Source organism: Ictalurus furcatus, chromosome 2 (assembly GCF_023375685.1).
Source record: "Ictalurus furcatus strain D&B chromosome 2, Billie_1.0, whole genome shotgun sequence".
NCBI classification, from domain to species: domain Eukaryota; kingdom Metazoa; phylum Chordata; class Actinopteri; order Siluriformes; family Ictaluridae; genus Ictalurus; species Ictalurus furcatus.
Genome location: NC_071256.1, coordinates 15,350,382 through 15,369,348, shown reverse-complemented (window position 1 = coordinate 15,369,348; position 18,967 = coordinate 15,350,382). Strand labels below are relative to the sequence as shown.

Here is an 18,967-nt window from a genome sequence, read left to right as displayed (position 1 = left end):
ATAGCTTCTCCATATCTGCAACGTTCGTAGAGATACCAATGCAATACATACAGATTGGTACCTGAAAAAAGAAGAGGATATTTCTTTAACTTCCTAACTAATTGATGCCTTATATTTGTCATAATGCATCTTTGGCCTGGCTTCCCACTGGATTTGCTTATACACAGACTTGAGCTGTCTTCTTGTGTGTATTGGCTGGAGGGATTTGAATGATTCTGTTGGAATTTATGTAGGAGGTTATCCAGCAAGATTGAAGGAGTCATCTCAATTGGCAAGTTCAGCTTGTTATTTGGTGATGAGAGCCTTATCATTCCATCCAAGACTGGCTGTCAGGGTGTGGAACCTTTGGGTTTGTCAAACTCACTCCCTTCTTCTGTTCAAATCCCTTGTCCAGATGTATCATTGAATCAGGCTGAATAATATCAGTTCACATACACAAATCTAGGGGTGCATCACTCTGTGTAATCACCTGACATAACTGTCACTGATAGGGTGTAGGAATCTACAGTCTGGGCTAGAAAGAAATAAGCCTCACCCCTGGTTCTTCATATCACTCTGTCTTTTTCTTACAATCATTGCTGGTGCTGTGCTCGGTTCCACAAAAGTCCAAAATAATCCACCTTAAGACATTGTTAACTAAATAATATGATGTGGATGCCCTGCTAGCCCATTTATACTTGTCGTCCATGGTTATAGGCTATATATACAAGGAGTACTGTAAAGCAAGCCAAAACATGAAATTGGGTTGATGCCATGTTTTTGCCAATGTACAGGAGTCATGATGAACAACAGGGAGATGGCAAGTGGATTTCTGCTTAATAATAATTGAAATGATATTTGTTGATTTGCTAAATTCCATTCTCATGTATAACCCACTTGCCTCATTCTGTTCTTTGGTCTACATTAAATTAAAGCCAGTTCTTGAACACTCTCTCTCTCTCTTTCTCTCTCTCTCTCTCTCTCTTTCTGTGTGTGTGTGTGTGTGTGTGTGTGTGTGTGTGTGTGTGTGTGGTCCAGACTGTAATTACACTTCCTCCCACACCAGTGTTCCAGTACCTCACTGCTCCTCCTTACGCTCCATATTGAGCAGGTTTCTAAAATGAAAGTTGGTTTTGGTTTGTTTTCTTTAGTCATATGTTATATGAATGGAATACTCATGTCTAGGAAGAAGAGGGAATCGGTTGTGGTTTGTAACTGGTAAATCTTGAAATGAAGAATCTCAGATGAACGGATACATTTGGTTGTTTGAAATGGATCCCGATACCAGGCTTAGATGTGGTGACTATGGTCAGGAAAGGCCATTTTGAACTGAACCCGCTGAAACCAGCCCTGCGTTCTGTTTTTAACCCACTCTCATCAACTTGCCTTTTCTGCTTCCCCATCGCCATTTAAGGTCATTCCATTACGTTACAAGGTCAACTGGAGTTTATTAAAGGCCTGAGGGATGAAGTTCACCCAGAATTATTCAAAGTACATTGCAATCTGAGCCAGTTTTATTTTTTTTTAATGTTGAATGAAGGTAATTATAGATGTAAATAGGAGCTATGAAATATTTGATATTTTGTGTGACATAGTAGAAGGTTGTGTTGTTGCCTCACAAGCATAAAATCCAGGGCATTTAGTTTAAACATGTAGTTTGCATAATGATAAACTGGAAGCTATATATTTGTGGTAAAATGGAATATTGGGTACATTTAATTTGAAGGAATCCTTGCAATGCCCATTTAGGACCTGACTGGATATGAGGGTGTTTTCCTCCTATACACACCTTACTTTGTCCTGTAGGTGCATTCCTACAGGGGGGACTTTTATAAGGCTATTTTATTCAGAAACTATTCTAATTCCAATTGAATTTTATAATCGTTTAAAGGTCCATCCTGAGCTCAGGTTACTGTTGGTGTGGAGTTTCTATGTATGTTCACCCCATGTTCATGTGGGTTTCTTTAGGGTTCTAGGATCTCTAGGTGGATAAATTGCCGCTAGTTGTGTGTAAGGTACCCAGGGAGCCCCTAGCTAACTAACTATATCATATCTCATTTGTCTATGACCTACGTAGTGCCAATAACGTGAACATACATCCATGCTATATGTATGTGTATGATTATGCTATAATTGGGAGGCCATTGAAACGCATTGACTCACATCATGGCGTTTAAATTTATTGTCCTCAAAGTCTGGGCCAGCTTCTCCTCAACTCTCGGAGTTGGCTAACATGGCATGCAGTTGATCAAGTACAGTTTAATAGAGGTGGATCTATACAAAGATGGTTGATTGCAGGTAACCAAATCCAGAATATGGCAACTGGAAACAGACAAAAAGAAAAGCTTATTACATACCTTTGACAGCCAGTGCCCTCGATTGCACCAATATGAAATTTGAGGTGTGGACGACATTATTTTGTTTGCCCATCAGATTTGTCCAGGTAGCTATGTGTGGAACCAGCTCCCATTAAGGATGCTATGATTGTTGATTGCAGAACAATGGCGTAACACTAGTCTGGTCCTCAAGTTTTTCTTACCAGTTCTGAGATATGGCTGTGTGTTGATCTGCTTGAAAAACATCATGACAGTCAGATATATCAACTGTCATGGCAGCATTAAGTTAGACAGCTCTCACTACCTTGGATAAAAACTCTATTTTATGACTAGTTTTACTGAGAGCAAGTCATCTAGCCAGGCTTTACAATTCATGACAACTGCAAACTGCACACAGGCCTGTTTGACAATGGCAACTCAATACATTGGCAATTGTAGTTCTTGTTGGTGAAGACAGAAAACTCACTGGGGAAGGATGCACTGGCCCACCATGTACTACATGCCTTTCTTCATCCACTACTGATTCTTCCCATGTTGCACAGAATTGAGCAACTAGCAAGACCTTGGTTCCACTGCTGCTCTTGCTACTGGCTGAAACACCCTAGCAGCTTTCTTCTCAAGCAGATCTGCTATCTCAAAAGGATGGAGATATTTGATTAGCTAGGCCACCTTTGCCTGGTGGTCTCATTCCCACAGAACCAATTGTCAACTGATTACTGTGTAACTACATTCTAAGAAACTCCTGAAAGCAAGTGAGTCTAGTACACATACTTTGTATGTCCTTAGGAAGCTGTTTCTTCAATGGTGCAACAATATGAGCTGGTGCATTGTCTGACTCCCAAAACACTAACTTTTCTTCAGGGACTGATAGACAGTTGCAAGTCTCTATTTACGATAAAGGTATATATATTGACCACTACAGTACAGGTATTACACCCTTTCATTTAAGGGCCAAGGTGCCGACATCTGCCACAATTTCCCAAGAACCTAGCATGGGATCTCCCCTTTGTGTTGTATTCCATTTAGGCCCCTCCTATGCCTAACGATCCAAATAACAGCTTTTTTTTTGGATTAGTTCAGCAAAAAGAGTGGGAGAACTTCATGCTCTACTAATAAACTTGCCTTACATGTGCCTTATCTAAGCAGAGGCTGGCTGACTGCATGATGGACATCATCTCAGTGGCCTATAGTATTTGGCCTAGACGTCCAGGCCCTACCGTGACATGGTACTCTACAAAGAGCATCTGCTCATCGTGAGATTTACTCAGAGATGTAACCCTCCAAGTCATTTTGGAAGGTCTCAGCTTAAGTGCGCACAAGAATGTATCAAGGTGATTCTCACCACCACTGGAGGTTATAAGGGGTTCATAGAACCACAGTTATGTGTTCCTTATGGTTACCCATAATACTCGAGTATTGTTATTTGTTTGTCTGTGTCAAGATTATAGTATTTGTAGTTTAACTTACTGCTTGAAAACTACATACGTGGCCCTTCCATTTGTGCGAGAATTATGTCTTTCTTTGCTTTCCTAACACGTTAAGCATTGCCAGCCAATCACAGGTGTCTGTTAAGTCATTTATACAGAGCCACTTCAAATCACAGAGAAGTTTACCACTTACTGTATATGCAATTCAGAAGCTGGTACACTAATACCATGATATGGCCATTCATCCTTTACTAAAGAATAAAATCAGATGTTCTGTCACCCAACAGATGTGGTGTCACCTCTTTAGTGTGTTTTTGCCCTTCCTTTACTACCCCATATCTAAAACCATGGACATGGCACTCGATAGAGTGAAAGAGAGAGAGAGCGGGAGGGAGAAAGTGGGAGGGAGTGCATGCTGCCTGAGGCTGAGAGGGGCCGACCGAGGGAATGAGAGCTTACGCACATGTTCTCCAGCCTGTCTGCTGTAAACACTTTAGCTCCAGAGGACAACAGGACGCACGCACTCGCACGTGCCTGAGGGTATTTCTTGACTACCCCATCATCATCATCCTCTTCACACTAATGCTTTAGGACGAGCTTAAGCGTGAATTTCAACACAGTCCACACGAGTATGTGTTGACTTTCATCCTCTTTTCCTCCTCCATTTGATTATATTTTTGTCTACGTCTTCCTCTGATTATATCATCCTCTCTCTGTCTCTCTCGCTCTCCCTATCATTTGTCTCTCTCTTTTTCTCTCTCTCATGTTTGTTCATCTCTCTCTCTCTCTTTTTATCAGTCCCTTTCTCACACTTTTCTTCTCATATCTGTTTTAGTTTCTTTCTTTCTCTTATTCTCACTCATTTTGTTGTTCTCTCTCCATTTTTTCTATATCTTTCTTCTTGTCTCTTTCTCCCTTCCTTTATAAGCTTTTCTCTCTCTTTTTCTTGACATCATGTTCTCTTAATCTATTACTCTCTGTCTCTGTCCTCCCTTTATTACTCCCTGTCTTTCTCTCTTCCTTTCTTTCTCTCTCTCTCTCTCTCTCTCTCTCTCAGCATGACTGAGTCTAAACAGTGACCTGAGAGTTAACAGGAATCCCTCTCTTTCCCTCTCTAACTTCAGATGAAAAGTAGGAGTGAGTGAGCGAGTGGAGGAGGAGAGGAGAGCTGGATTGGGGGGCGGTGTAGCTGAGAGGCCACAGAGGGGGGTTCCAGCATTACTGAAAGGGCTGGACAGAGCGAAAGAGCAGAAAAGAAGGAAGAAAAGAAGCGAGAGGGGGAGAGAGAGGGAGAGATGGCGAGTGGAGAGATCTCCACTCTTCCCTCGGCTTCGGCCGACAGCTTTCCCCCGGGCCACTTCAAAGACCCCAAGAGGCTGTACTGCAAAAACGGAGGCTACTTCTTACGCATCAACCCAGACGGACGAGTGGATGGCATCCGCGAGAAAAACGACCCCAACAGTAAGACCCCTTTCTAAAAAAAAATAAAGGTATGAAAGAGAGAGAGAGAGAGAGAGAGAGAGAGAGAGAGATTGCTGTTAGGCCTCATGTTAGTGTTTACTTCCTTCACTTGGAGGAGATTGAGAAAAATAGAAAGATGGAAAGAACTGTAAGGCAGAGCAAAGAGCAGGAGAAAATGAGAGAGCGAGAGATACAGAGACTGAAAAAAGGGTGAGTATGAGAGACACAACTAGAAAGAATGAACAAGGGAGAGAAATACGGTAAAGAGAGAAGGAGAAAGGAGGAGAGAATGAAAGAGTGAAAGAGAGACTGAAAGAGAAACAAAAAGAAAGACGGACTGAACACAGGAGAGAAATAAAAGGAATGTACTTAGCCTTTAGGTTTGTGTTTACACTCTGTTACTCTGCTACATAACTCACCTAGAGAGAAAGAGAGAGAGAGAGAGAGAGTGAGAGAGAGAAGGGTAGAAAGAGAGGGAGGCAATACAAAGCATCTTTATGCTGTAGCACGGCAGGGAAAGAAATCAGGCCCAACTTTCCATCTGACTTCTCACTGTGGGATTTTGTCATTTATAAACACAAGGAAAATAACTTTTTTAAACCCAATAAGATTTCAGTCAATTCCTTTACACAAGATTTTCTGTTCTGATTGGACAGTGCGTGTTGATTAATTTTCTATAAGAGCAGCTCTGACAATAGTTGTAGGTTTATAATAATACAGTATAATCTTTGATATGGTAAAGCTTTCTCGATAGTTTAACATTTATGGAAGAATCTCCAGTCAGTGAGTTTTTCCACCATGGGAAAGTCTTCAGGACAGAGTACTTTCTGCTTTCTGGTTTCTCAGTAACATGTCAAGCTGGGATTTTGTCTTATTAACTTCGTGAGAGGAAAAAGATGATGGAACGAGGATGAAACGAGTGTATATGACTGCTTTAATGTAAGTGATAACAGTACTGTAACATTCACTGTAACTATAAATGGATAAATAGTTATTCTTTAATATATATATATATATATATATATATATATATATATATATATATATATATATATATATATATATATATATGTATGTATATATATATATATATACTGCCAAACTGACAAATAGACATCTGTAAATAATGTGTTTAAGAAATTTGTGTCGCCTCTGAACATCAAACGTGGGGGAAGAGAAACTTTCTTGGCTACATTTGTTAGTCCTCCTATTCAACCCAAGGCACACAATCCGTTTATCTTGCTTGTTCTTTTGTGTAATTTGTACTTCCTTATCTTTTTGTTGCCATAGCAACGACTAGCAAGGCTTACAGTCTTGTCATTAATGTCCATTGCTGTTAAAATACCTTGACACTAGTGATGAGAAATCTTTATTTCTGATGGTAAGAAGATTCTGTCTGAATGATCCATTTGGCTATTTACAAAGTATTTCACACTTTCATAAGCCCCAAACTATAGTACATATTCATTAAGAAAAAAAAAGCTAAATGAACATGTTATTTTACTCAGTTGCATTACCTGTTCTTAATGACTTTGTCTGTTGATGGAAATTTGATAAGTAATTCAAGATAAATTGGTTTCTGAAGTCTTTATCAGTAGAGACATAACTGTTGGAGTTTAGAGTCGACATACTCTCTCTCTCTCTCTCTCTCTTTCTCTCTCTCTCTCTCTCTCCCCCTGCCTTTATACAGTAGTTCAGTTCAATAGTGTTTTTATTGTCACAAATGTTAGAATATATTATTATTCAAGCAAATATCACAGGTCAATTAAGGGCTATAGATTAGGTTAATAGCACGATCATTTAAAAAGATAATTTAAAAAAAGTTATTGATCACAAACAAAGCCACCCCAACGTTGATTATTTTTCTATAACAGCGCACCCTGAAATGATTTATTCCTCTTCTACCAATGAACGTCACATCATGCTTTTGAACCGATTAATTGTGGTACATCCACAAGATTAGTTCCTGTGGCGGAGAACTTACACACTGTTACAAAGCACTGACACTGGAGACTCCTTCCATGCACATCAGTAATATGTTTATTATTAATCTTAGATTATTTGGAGCTTTCGCTATACAAGTCCATGTGAGTTAACTGTTGGTGTAGAAATAACGATGGAATTATTTCCTCAAATTCATACGTAATGGGTTTTTTTGTTTGCTCCCCCCTCCCCTCCAAATTTCACACCATATTGTATCTGTATCTGTATGTTTACTTCCTTTCTCTCTCTGTTCTGTCTCTGTGTTTTTGTACCCTCTATCAAGGTAGGTTGTTTCTTTCCTGTATTCTTTTTTTTTTTTTTTACACCTCCAGACTCTCTCCTTTCCTGTTTTCTATTTCTGTTCGTCTGTCTGTCTGTCTGTCTTCCTTTCTATCCCTCTCTCTATGTTTATCCTTCTGTTTTTTCCCTTTTTATATATCTTTATATCTCCCTCTCTCCTTTGCCTCCATTTCCTTCTCTCCCACTCTCTTGTCTCTCCCATCTATATTTATCTCTCTATCTATCTGCCGTGTTTTGTCCTTCCGTTTCCCTGTCCCTCTCTGCAATCTTGTAAAGCACCTGCTATGAGTAATGTGATGGAGTTCGGCTGATGGTTTTAATGACATTTAATCATGAGCGACATGATGACCACATCTTTGTAAACACAGACAGTGGCTGTATAAGACATACACAAACACACAAACACAGTTTTCTCTCAGTGTTGCACCCACTCTCTCTCTCTCTCAATCATCATTAGTCATCAGTTAGAAATGAACAGAGGATGAAAGTGAAGGGGGAGTGAATGAATCATATTTAATAAACTAACCTCAAATGAATGAAATGAAGTAAAAGTATGAATGAATGTCTGAATGAATGGAGTGGTGGTATGAAGGTGGTACGATCTGGTCAAAGCACAATAACTTCACAGCCCCATACTCACCACTTTCACTACGTAATTAAATCCCATTAAAATTCCAATCTCATAAAACGCTGCAGTGCAAAACGGCTGGAAGATATTCGAAAGTGGATTTGTTAAGATTATATATATTTGATATATACATAACTGCCTTAATGTTAAAAAGTATTACACTGGCGACAGATTAAATGTGTGGGAAATAAAATGTTAGCTCCTAGATAGGGCTTTCTTTCTGGGTTTCCCCAAAAGCATCGTAAAGTTAAGAGCATCATAACTGGGGGAGAGAGAGAGAGAGAGAGAGAGAGAGAGAGAGAGAGAGAGAGTGTGTGTTCAATGTGATACTGAAAAAGCTGTGATGCTTTTGGGAAACTCCAATCAGGTAGTTAACATAGATTTGTGAACATGTTCCCGAATGAGGATATCTGAAGTGATCACAATATTTTTATGTTTAGTAGTGCAAAATATTGCACCAGTTGGGACGAGCTAATTACATTTACCAGTAAGGTTTTAATCCCAAGGGATTGGGGTTTGATAAAGAAATCTTTGTTCCCCTCCAAATTATGGGAAAGTTGCTATTAGGAGTGAGAGATATGGAAAAGAATGATATCATAATACTTAGACATAGATAGATAGATAGATAGATACAGTAGATAGATAGATAGATACGGTAGATAGATAGATAGATAGATAGATAGATAGATACAGTAGATAGATAGATAGATAGATAGATACAGTAGATAGATATATACAGTAGATAGATTGTTAGATAGACAGATAGATAGATACAGTAGATAGATACAGTAGATAGATAGATAGATAGATAAATAGATACAGTAGATAGATAGATAGATAGATACAGTAGATAGATAGATAGATAGATACAGTAGATAGATAGATAGATACAGTAGATAGATATATACAGTAGATAGATTGTTAGATAGATAGACAGATAGATAGATACAGTAGATAGATAGATAGATAGATAGATAGATACAGTAGATAGATAGATAGATAGATAGATACAGTAGATAGATAGATAGATAGATACAGTAGATAGATAGATAGATAGATAGATAGATAGATACAGTAGATAGATATATACAGTAGATAGATTGTTAGATAGATAGACAGATAGACAGATAGATAGATACAGTAGATAGATACAGTAGATAGATAGATAGATAGATAGATAGATAGATAGATAGATAGATACAGTAGATAGATAGATAGATAGATAGATACAGTAGTTAGATAGATAGATAGATACAGTAGATAGATAGATAGATAGATAGATACAGTAGATAGATATATATAGTAGATAGATTGTTAGGTAGATAGACAGATAGATAGATACAGTAGATAGATACAGTAGATAGATAGATAGATAAATAGATACAGTAGATAGATAGATAGATAGATACAGTAGATAGATAGATAGATAGATAGATACAGTAGATAGATAGATAGATAGATAGATAGATACAGTAGATATATAGATAGATAGATGAATAGATACAGTAGATAGATAGATACAGTAGATAGATGGATAGATAGATACAGTAGATAGATAGATAGATAGATAGATAGATAAATAGATACAGTAGATAGATAGATAGATAGATAGATAGATAGAGTAGATATATAGATAGATGAATAGATACACTAGATAGATAGATAGATAGATACAGTAGATAGATAGATACAGTAGATAGATAGATAGATAGATACAGTAGATATATAGATAGATGAATAGATACAGTAGATAGATAGATACAGTAGATAGATGGATAGATAGATACAGTAGATAGATAGATAGATAGATAGATAGATACAGTAGATATATAGATAGATGAATAGATACAGTAGATAGATAGATACAGTAGATAGATGGATAGATAGATACAGTAGATAGATAGATAGATAGATAGATAGATAATTCGAAAGATCTATAATTAATTATTTAACATAAAATCAGCTGCCTTCAATGTAACCGTTAATTCAAAAGAAATCATGAATCCATGATATTCAAGAAAAGTGTACTGTGACACAATTTAGCACAATATCAATATTATATATTCATATTGCCCAATCCTATTTGATATTCCCCTGAGACCCATAATATATACACATTACACTTCCTTTGGCTTTGATTCAATGCGCCTTACCGTTGAAGGTTTAGAGTCTTTCTGAAGAATGCAGTTCTTCCTCGGCTCTCACGCAGAACCTGTGACTAGAACAGAAGAGAAACTGCTAGGAAACGAATTACGAATGACCTAAATACAGTACAACAGACACAACAACAAACAGAAATGAAAACATGAACAAATTAACTTTTTTACATGAATGAATCTAGAACAGAATAAAGGTCATTGTCTGTTTGGGATTGTGTGGATTTGACCCAACACACACACACACACACACACACACACACACACACGCATGCACAGTCGCTGTTAACTCAGTGTTAAGGAATTTAGAAAATCCGCCTCACCAGGAGACGAGTCATTACCTTCCCTTCCAAACTTCCACATCTGACCAAAACATTGTTAAACTGTAAAAACAAAAAAGACCACAGATTATTTTTAAATTCACTTTAGCATAAAATTAGAAAAATTGGCCTTTTGAGTCGCGTCGCTGTCATCACGAGTTTATATCCTACAACCATTTATGGCCTGTTGTCCAAATGAGCAAGATTTACTTTTACGATTTACGTTTACTTTCAATAATATGAATTCTAAACAATTGTGAGCGTTTGTTAACTCATTTACATAACATTGTGCCGTCGCATATCTGTTCCCTCACTAGGGTTTAACCGTGATCGGTTCCGTGCTTGTCTTTGGTGTTGATAATGCAAACTCATATACAGCATGTCAGAATAACCAGTTGGGACAAAATAACAAAACAAAAAGTTGACTTTTATTCTATTAAGCGTTTTAGTTTTTGTCCTTTTATACAACGGAGATGACAATTTTTGCTTTATTAAAGCATGACTCGTACTTTTTATCCGTTTATGGTTACTGTACATTTAATGTTGTGGGACATCCACAAAACAAGCTAGTTCTTGTTATCACTTACATAGTAACAACCATAAACATTTGTTCCCTCGCTAGCCTCATGTTTTGTTTCTCATCAGCTTGTTACTGAGAAATCGCACCGCCGTCCATCCTGAAGAATTTCCAGGGTAAAAAAAAAAAAGGTTAAAGCTTAACCTCTGACTTTTATAACAAAGCACTGAAACTGGAGACTCCTTCCAAAGTTTCTACATACATCTGCATCTCCCACACATTTTAAAAACACGTTTGTTTAAAATGTGGACCATCCACCATACAAGTCCCTGCATAACTTGTTACTATAGAAACCTGTGATTTGCCTTGCAGCCAGAACTACAGTCCAATCAGATTCAAGAATTCGAGAGCACTGTGGTACATCACGTACAGTGAGGGAAAAAAGTATTTGATCCCCTGCTGATTTTGTACGTTTGCCCACTGACAAAGAAATGATCAGTCTATAATTTTAATGGTAGTTGTATTTGAACAGTGAGAGACAGAATAACAACAAAAAAATCCAGAAAAACGCATGTCAAAAATTTTATAAATTAATTTGCATTTTAATGAGGGAAAAAAGTATTTGACCCCCTCTCAATCAGAAAGATTTCTGGCTCCCAGGTGTCTTTTATACAGGTAACGAGCTGAGATTAGGAGCACACTCTTAAAAGGAGTTCTCCTAATATCAGTTTGTTACCTGTATAAAAGACACCTGTCCACAGAAGCAATCAATCAGTCATATTCCAAACTCTCCACCATGGCCAAGACCAAAGAGCTCTCCAAGGATGTCAGGGACAAGACTGTAGACCTACACAAATCTGGAATGGGCTACAAGACCATTGCCAAGCATACTGGTGAGAAGGGGACAACAGTTGGTGCGATTATTCGCAAATGGAAGAAGCACAAAAGAACTGTCAATCTCCCTCGGCCTGGGGCTCCATGCAAGATCTCACCTCGTGGAGTTGCATTGATCATGAGAACAGTGAGGAATCAGCCCAGAACTACACGGGAGGATCTTGTCAATGATCTCAAGGCAGCTGGGACCATAGTCACCAAGAAAACAATTGGTAACACACTACGCCGTGAAGGACTGAAATCCTGCAGCGCGCGCAAGGTCCGCTGCTCAAGAAAACACATATACATGCCCGTCTGAAGTTTGCCAATGAACATCTGAATGATTCTGAGGACAACTGGGTGAAAGCGTTGAGGTCAGATGAGACCAAAATGGAGCTCTTTGGCATCAACTCAACTCGCCGTGTTTGGAGGAGGAGGAATGCTGCCTATGACCCCTGGAACACCATCACCACCGTCAAACATGGAGGTGGAAACATTATGCTTTGGGGTTTTTTTTCTGCTAAGGGGACAGGACAACTTCACCGCATCAAAGGGACGATGGACGGGGCCATGTACCGTCAAATCTTGGGTGAAAACCTCCTTCCCTCAGACAGGGCATTGAAAATGGGTCGTGGATGGATATTCCAGCATGACAACGACCCAAAACACATGGCCAAGGCAACAAAGGAGTGGCTCAAGAAGAAGCACATTAAGGTCCTGGAGTGACCTAGGCAGTCTCCAGACCTTAATCCCATAGAAAATCTGTGGAGAGAGCTGAAGGCTCGAGTTGCCAAACGTCAGCCTCGAAACCTTAATGATTTGGAGAAGATCTGCAAAGAGGAGTGGGACAAAATACCTCCTGAGATGTGTGCAAACCTGGTGGCCAACTACAAGAAACGTCTGACCTCTGTGATTGCCAACAAGGGTTTTTAAACCAAGTACTAAGTCATGTTTTGCAGAGGGGTCAAATACTTATTTCCCTCATTAAAATGCAAATCAATTTATAACATTTTTGATGTGCGTTTTTCTGGATTTTTTTGTTGTTATTCTGTCTCTCACTGTTCAAATAAATCTACCATTAAAGTTATAGACTGATCATTTCTTTGTCAGTGGGTAAACATACAAAATCAGCAGGGGATCAAATACTTTTTTCCCTCACTGTATTCCACTACACCACAGATTTCTTTTTATTTATAAATAAGCTGTACAAGTAGGCAGCATGCTGGGTAGTGTATGATACGGTATGTACTATGTGTTACAGTATCTGGCATTAATTAGCCAGCTAGCTGTATTACTAACTAGCTGCTTTGTTTTGGGTAAGCCGCTGCATGAAGAAAACACATTCATTGACTACGCTATCATGTTAAAATTGTAAACGTTGATAAAATGCTGAGCAGGTATCGTAAGGAAAAATACCAACGTGGATTAATGCGATTCCTTTTTATCGACACTAATCATTCTCTTTTCCTGTTTTCTTCAGTTCGGCTGCAGCTCCAGGCGACCGCAGTGGGAGAGGTCGTCATTAAGGGTATCTCAGCTAATCGCTACCTTGCCATGAGCTCTGAGGGGAGGCTATTTGGAACGGTGAGTCCACAAAGAACAGGCTGAATGGCACACCAATGCGCTGACGTACTAAAAGTTTGTCATGACTTTTTTTTTAACACTTGGAGGGTGTGCTGTTAAAGGAAAATAGGTAATGATGGGGGGGGGGGGGGGGGATGCAACCCAAAGTAATGTGGACTTACTGTTACACTGAGAAGTTGATTCTTTTCCCAAAAGTCTTTTATTCCACTTATACCATAGCAATTTGCCAACCTAAATTTTATTTATCAAAGATTTATCCGGTACAGAGTTACGTTTAATGAGGCCTGACGTCCAAAAACAAATTCGGTTCTGTTACCAGAATAAGCTATAATAAGCTATAAACAGTAATTTCCTCACCAATCTCTTTTCACTCTTTCTGGAAATTATGTATATTTCAACATATCGCTCACTCCTAACTCTAAATAAATAGCACACACACACAAATATTGAACCCCCCCCCCCATTCCCCCCAGCACACTTTGGCACCTGTAACTGTCAAGGTTATGGACACGCGGAGACAGATGCACATGCAGACTTAGAGTTTTAATAAAGATGACATCAAAACATAAAAAGGCAATACATATGAGGCGAGAGAGCATAACCTGACAACAGAGGAGAAACAAAGCAAGACAAAGAGTGCGGAGCAAATAGTGACAATATACACACAGATGCTTGTTAACAGGAATAAGTATCAGGTGCAGGTGATCATGTGACTAAGTCCAGAGCTCCCTCAGGCAATTCATAGCAGTAACACACCCACTAACTGCACACCCAAATTAGCGCTCTTTGTTTGTAATTGCAGTAAATCACAGGCTAAAAACGGGGAATCTGAGGGAAAATGGCCAACAGTCGGGTAGTTAACAGTTTCCTCTTTGTGTTTTACCATCTGTTTCATGAGAAACCATGTCATTCCTGAGAACGGTGCGTGTGTAGTAGTCATTCATTTGTGATGATAAGCAGTGCCTGCTGTGAACATGTTTAACATGTTTAACCACACACACACACACACACACACACAAACACAAACACACACACACACACACACACACTGTAACAGAGTGAAACAACTTGGCCATGTTGCCATCATAAATCTTCAGGATTACAGAAGAATTATAAGCTTGTAAATTTTTTATAAAACTCCAACCTGACAGTTTCAACATCATGTTATGAACAAAAAAGACCAAAGAATTAAAAGTAAAAGAATTTAAGTTAAATTTATAACTAGAGATGCACCGATACTAAATTTCTCAGCCAATACCGATAACTGATTATTCAGAGTGATATCGGCCGATACTGATAACTGATACCGATAGTTCTGCCTTTTATGCCTTCTTTTAAATTAATAATAATTAATTCCACAATTCTGAAAAAAATGCAAATAAAAACTTTATTCTCTCCATTTCAACAAGTTGTTTCACAGTAGCTGGTCTCATAAACAGAAAACACATTACTCTAATTAACATTAACACATGAACTAAATTCTGAAGATTAAAGTAAGATTTCTTAACTTATTGAATGTTATTAAATCATATTAACAGAATTAATTGACTGAATTCTAAAAAAACCTCCTGTTAGTCTCACACTCACTCACCACAAATAAAAGCATTTCTACCTCTTCACTGACATCCAACTGGTAATATATAATATAAACTTTTTTATATATTAACATTAACTGGATATGAAATATACTACTCTACAAATATATTATTCTGTGCAATATATACTTTTTATAAACTCATCTTCATTTAAATCTTTCAACGGTGTACTGGCCCTTTAATTCAGCACTAGGGTGAGCAAAAGAAAAAATTTGACTCAACGCTGAAACTCCCGCTTCACTGCTGCTCACTTCCGCTTTAAAATTTTATCAGTGCAGAGCTTTCAGAGCTTACAAATTCAGTTTTGTCATCATTCCACACAAGAGACATCTTCTTTACACACAGCATGAAATTGATGTGTTTTCTCGCCCTCTTTTGATTGACAGGATGTAATCGGCCCTGATCATCAGATGTTTTTAAACTATCGGCCGATGGTCCATATCGTGAAAAATTGCCTTTATCAGCCGATACAGATTATTGGCCGATACATCGGTGCATCTCTAATTATAACATCTTGGACTTAACTCAATGCAATGACATTTTATAACACAGCACTGTTGAATTTCTGATTCTGATTGGTCGGGATGTGTTGATTAATTTTCTATAATGGCTGCAGGGAATATAACAGATTTACAGCAATGCACTTGTTCTTATATGTTATTGTTTCTACGATATACTACTATTACTAATGCTATAATATAGTACTAATATTATAATATAGTAACAGCTTGCACAAGGGTTTGTATGGCGGCGCTTCACAAAAACAGATGTAAGAACGTGTGTAATGGTTGATATGGTGAAGAGATGTTTACTTACGTATTTTTGAAAGGAGTCTGAAAATCTGTAACTTCTCCCACCATTGCAAAATCTAACGATGGAAGATGTTGCAGTTTGTGATTTCTTGGTAACATGGCAAGCTGTGTTTTTTGTTCTGCATATTAACTTTAAAATAAAGTTCGGGAATGACTGTTTAAAGCTGCTGAGTGATAACAGGAATGAACCTATTTCGTGGATGATTAACAGCATTAAATGGCACGATAAACTAATAAATGTGCAACATGTTTAATAACTAAAAATGTTGGCAAATTGCTGTGGTATAATGAGGAATTAATGCTTTAGGATGTGCTGTTTAGGAACATAACGAACATACAACTGCTAGCTAGCATGGTTGTCAGTGTATCCGTTCCAATCAGTATTGCGTGTATTGTTTTCTATTTAACTTTTTCTTACTCTGTTCAGCACTTTAGTCAGCGTTGTTGTGTTTAAATATGCTATATAAATAAAATTTACTTACTTACTTACTTACTTATTATTGCTGACTTTGTTGATGAGAAGTTAAAAAGTATTCTCCATACTGTTGGTTTGTTATTACTATAATTCAGATGTAAACACCATAGAATAAGAACTTGACTATTAAACTCTAGTGTTGACGAGTTAATAATAACAAGTAACTTAAGGAAGCTGTAAAAGCTGAATTTTCCATGATTCAATGGATTCATTCAACTTTTGCGTTACCAAACCTTTATATGATTTTTTTTTGACATACACCTGGAATTTAGTTTCTTTGTCCAATATGGATTTCTGAAAATGTACACGTTTCTCATTAGCACTGAGTCACTGTTCTTACTCGAAAACCTTCATCACATTACACACCAGTTCCCAGAGAGCCAAATACAGACAACAGTGAATGTTGAACAACCTTTTTGTTTATGTGTGTGTGGTTAAACAACTGTTCACAGCAGGTACAAATGTATAACTGCTGCCCACACATGTACATAGTCATCAGGACTGATGTGGTTTACAGTGTAACAGATGTACCTTAACACATAAATAAGCAAACAAGAGGAAAACGTTTCATTTTCCTTTTAGCCTAAAGACAACAGCTGCTAGGAAATGTGCATCATCTTAACATCACATTGTTATTTCCATTGAACAAGCTGTGTGTTCCAATAAACCGAAACAACATTTCAGTGGGGTAATCTTGTTTCAATCTATATAGTTTGAACAACTTGTTTATGCTAATAATGGAAGATTTTCACTGAGACTGAATCTGAAAATATACACATCTGAAACTGTGTGGACACTGTTTTTTTTGTTGTTGTTATTATTATGCTTTAATGGTTACTATTGGTCATTTTTCCTGTAAAAACACCATGCACTCTGTAACCCTACCAGACCAAAGACTAACAAACTGTACTGTACAATACAAAATGATAAACAAATTTATTTATTTATTTTTTAATTAGATTCATATTACCGATGTGAAACTTGAAGACTTGTTAAAACTTAAAAATTAAAATACTACTACTTCTACTACTACTACTACTACTACTAATAATAATAATTATAATTATAATTATAATTTTAATTTTTTTTTTACATGTGGCCAGATTCTTGATTGAACTCTTTAAAGTCTTTCAGCAAAAAATTTATTAAGATTTTAAAACATAACACAGTGCTAAATATTTTATAGTGTTATTATAAAATATATAATTGGATCATTTTACATTTTTTTATTATTATTTTTTACTATGGCTCTGAGAACTGGCAGCTGTGTGTTATGTTCTATCCCTATCATAGCACTCAAATCTGATTGGTCAGAAGACATTGATTCATTTTCTATAATAGCAACTCTAACAGTAACTAACAGTAGTTCTGGCTGTAATTCAAATCACAGGTTTATATTAATCCTCTCTCTTTAATACGTTTCCATTTGTACAGTAACAACTTATGCAGGGACTTGGATCTTGGATGAGCTTAATAATCAATGGTTAATATTTTGGATCGAAACCGATTATTTAAAATATGTTGTTATTTATCAAAGAAAAAGCTGCTATAATGTATAATTTGCTCTACAACAGTAAATGTAACTATAAATAAGAGTATACCGTGTCTTTGATTAATAAGTTTAAATTTGTAATCTGTAAATTGCTGTGGTAATAAAACAGATGAATAAAACATGTCAGGACATGCTGTTATTGGAAAATAATTATAATAACTTATATAACTTAAATGAATAGTAATTCCGCTGTGTGGTAATTTTATGATTATGATTATGATTATTATTATTATTATTATTACATGTAATCTCTTGACTAAAATTGCAATTAAACTAAGAAATTTAGTTACATCATACAATAATCAGCTTATAACAGTGTAAAACAGAGTAAAACCACATAAGCTAATATAACTCTCTAACCTAACTAGCTAACTAGCTGATATTTCTTCAGATAATGCTAGACAATACACACACACAGGTTAAAATCGGTGATTGTTGTAACATTTAAAGCAACAAAATTTTTTTTTTTTTTTACACAGATACAGTATGTGCACATGTACTTCCTTAGCAGAACTTTGAATGTGACCGAGCTTCATCCCAAATCTTGACCAATCTTTAATGAATCACAGCAAAGGTCAGAGTTCATGTAGGAAGAATCTGACACACACACACCCACATACACACATGCAGATTTAATTAAAGTTGTCTGGAGTCTGGGTGGAAATAGTGATATTGATTTAAGTATTTAGTGAAGTGTATTTCAAAATAAGAATTGAACTTCAATATAAAAACTGAATATTCACACTCTGTTTCAGATGAAAACATTTCTAAAATCATAATAATTCAGAGAAACCTAAACATACAAGCATTTGCTATCATTTTATAGTCTTGCAAAGCAAGCTTATAAATCTGGCTTTATATAAAACAATAAAGTTGTGCAATTATGTGTGTATGTGTGTGTATAAAGAGTACCTCAGTAATATATGTTGAGGTTTTACATGTTTCACTTTGGACAAAGTTATGTACATA

At 36.9% G+C, this 18,967-nt stretch overlaps 1 protein-coding gene across 2 annotated transcripts in view; it reads left to right on the top strand.

Moving 5' to 3' along the window:
- Nucleotides 1–3,887: 3,887 nt before the first annotated feature.
- The window catches only part of fgf2 (fibroblast growth factor 2), an 18,763-nt gene continuing 3,683 nt past the window's right edge, over nt 3,888–18,967 (top strand). Inside the window, exons 1-4 of one of the 2 annotated variants that reach the window (XM_053649991.1) lie at nt 3,888–4,371; nt 4,867–5,203; nt 13,461–13,564; nt 18,478–18,572. In XM_053649991.1, coding sequence (XP_053505966.1) covers nt 5,038–5,203; nt 13,461–13,564; nt 18,478–18,546 — 339 coding nt within the window. In that variant the 5' untranslated portion in view covers nt 3,888–4,371; nt 4,867–5,037 and the 3' untranslated portion in view covers nt 18,547–18,572. The remainder of the gene's footprint in view (nt 4,372–4,866; nt 5,204–13,460; nt 13,565–18,477; nt 18,573–18,967) is intronic. The other variant, XM_053649984.1, reaches the window with a different exon arrangement.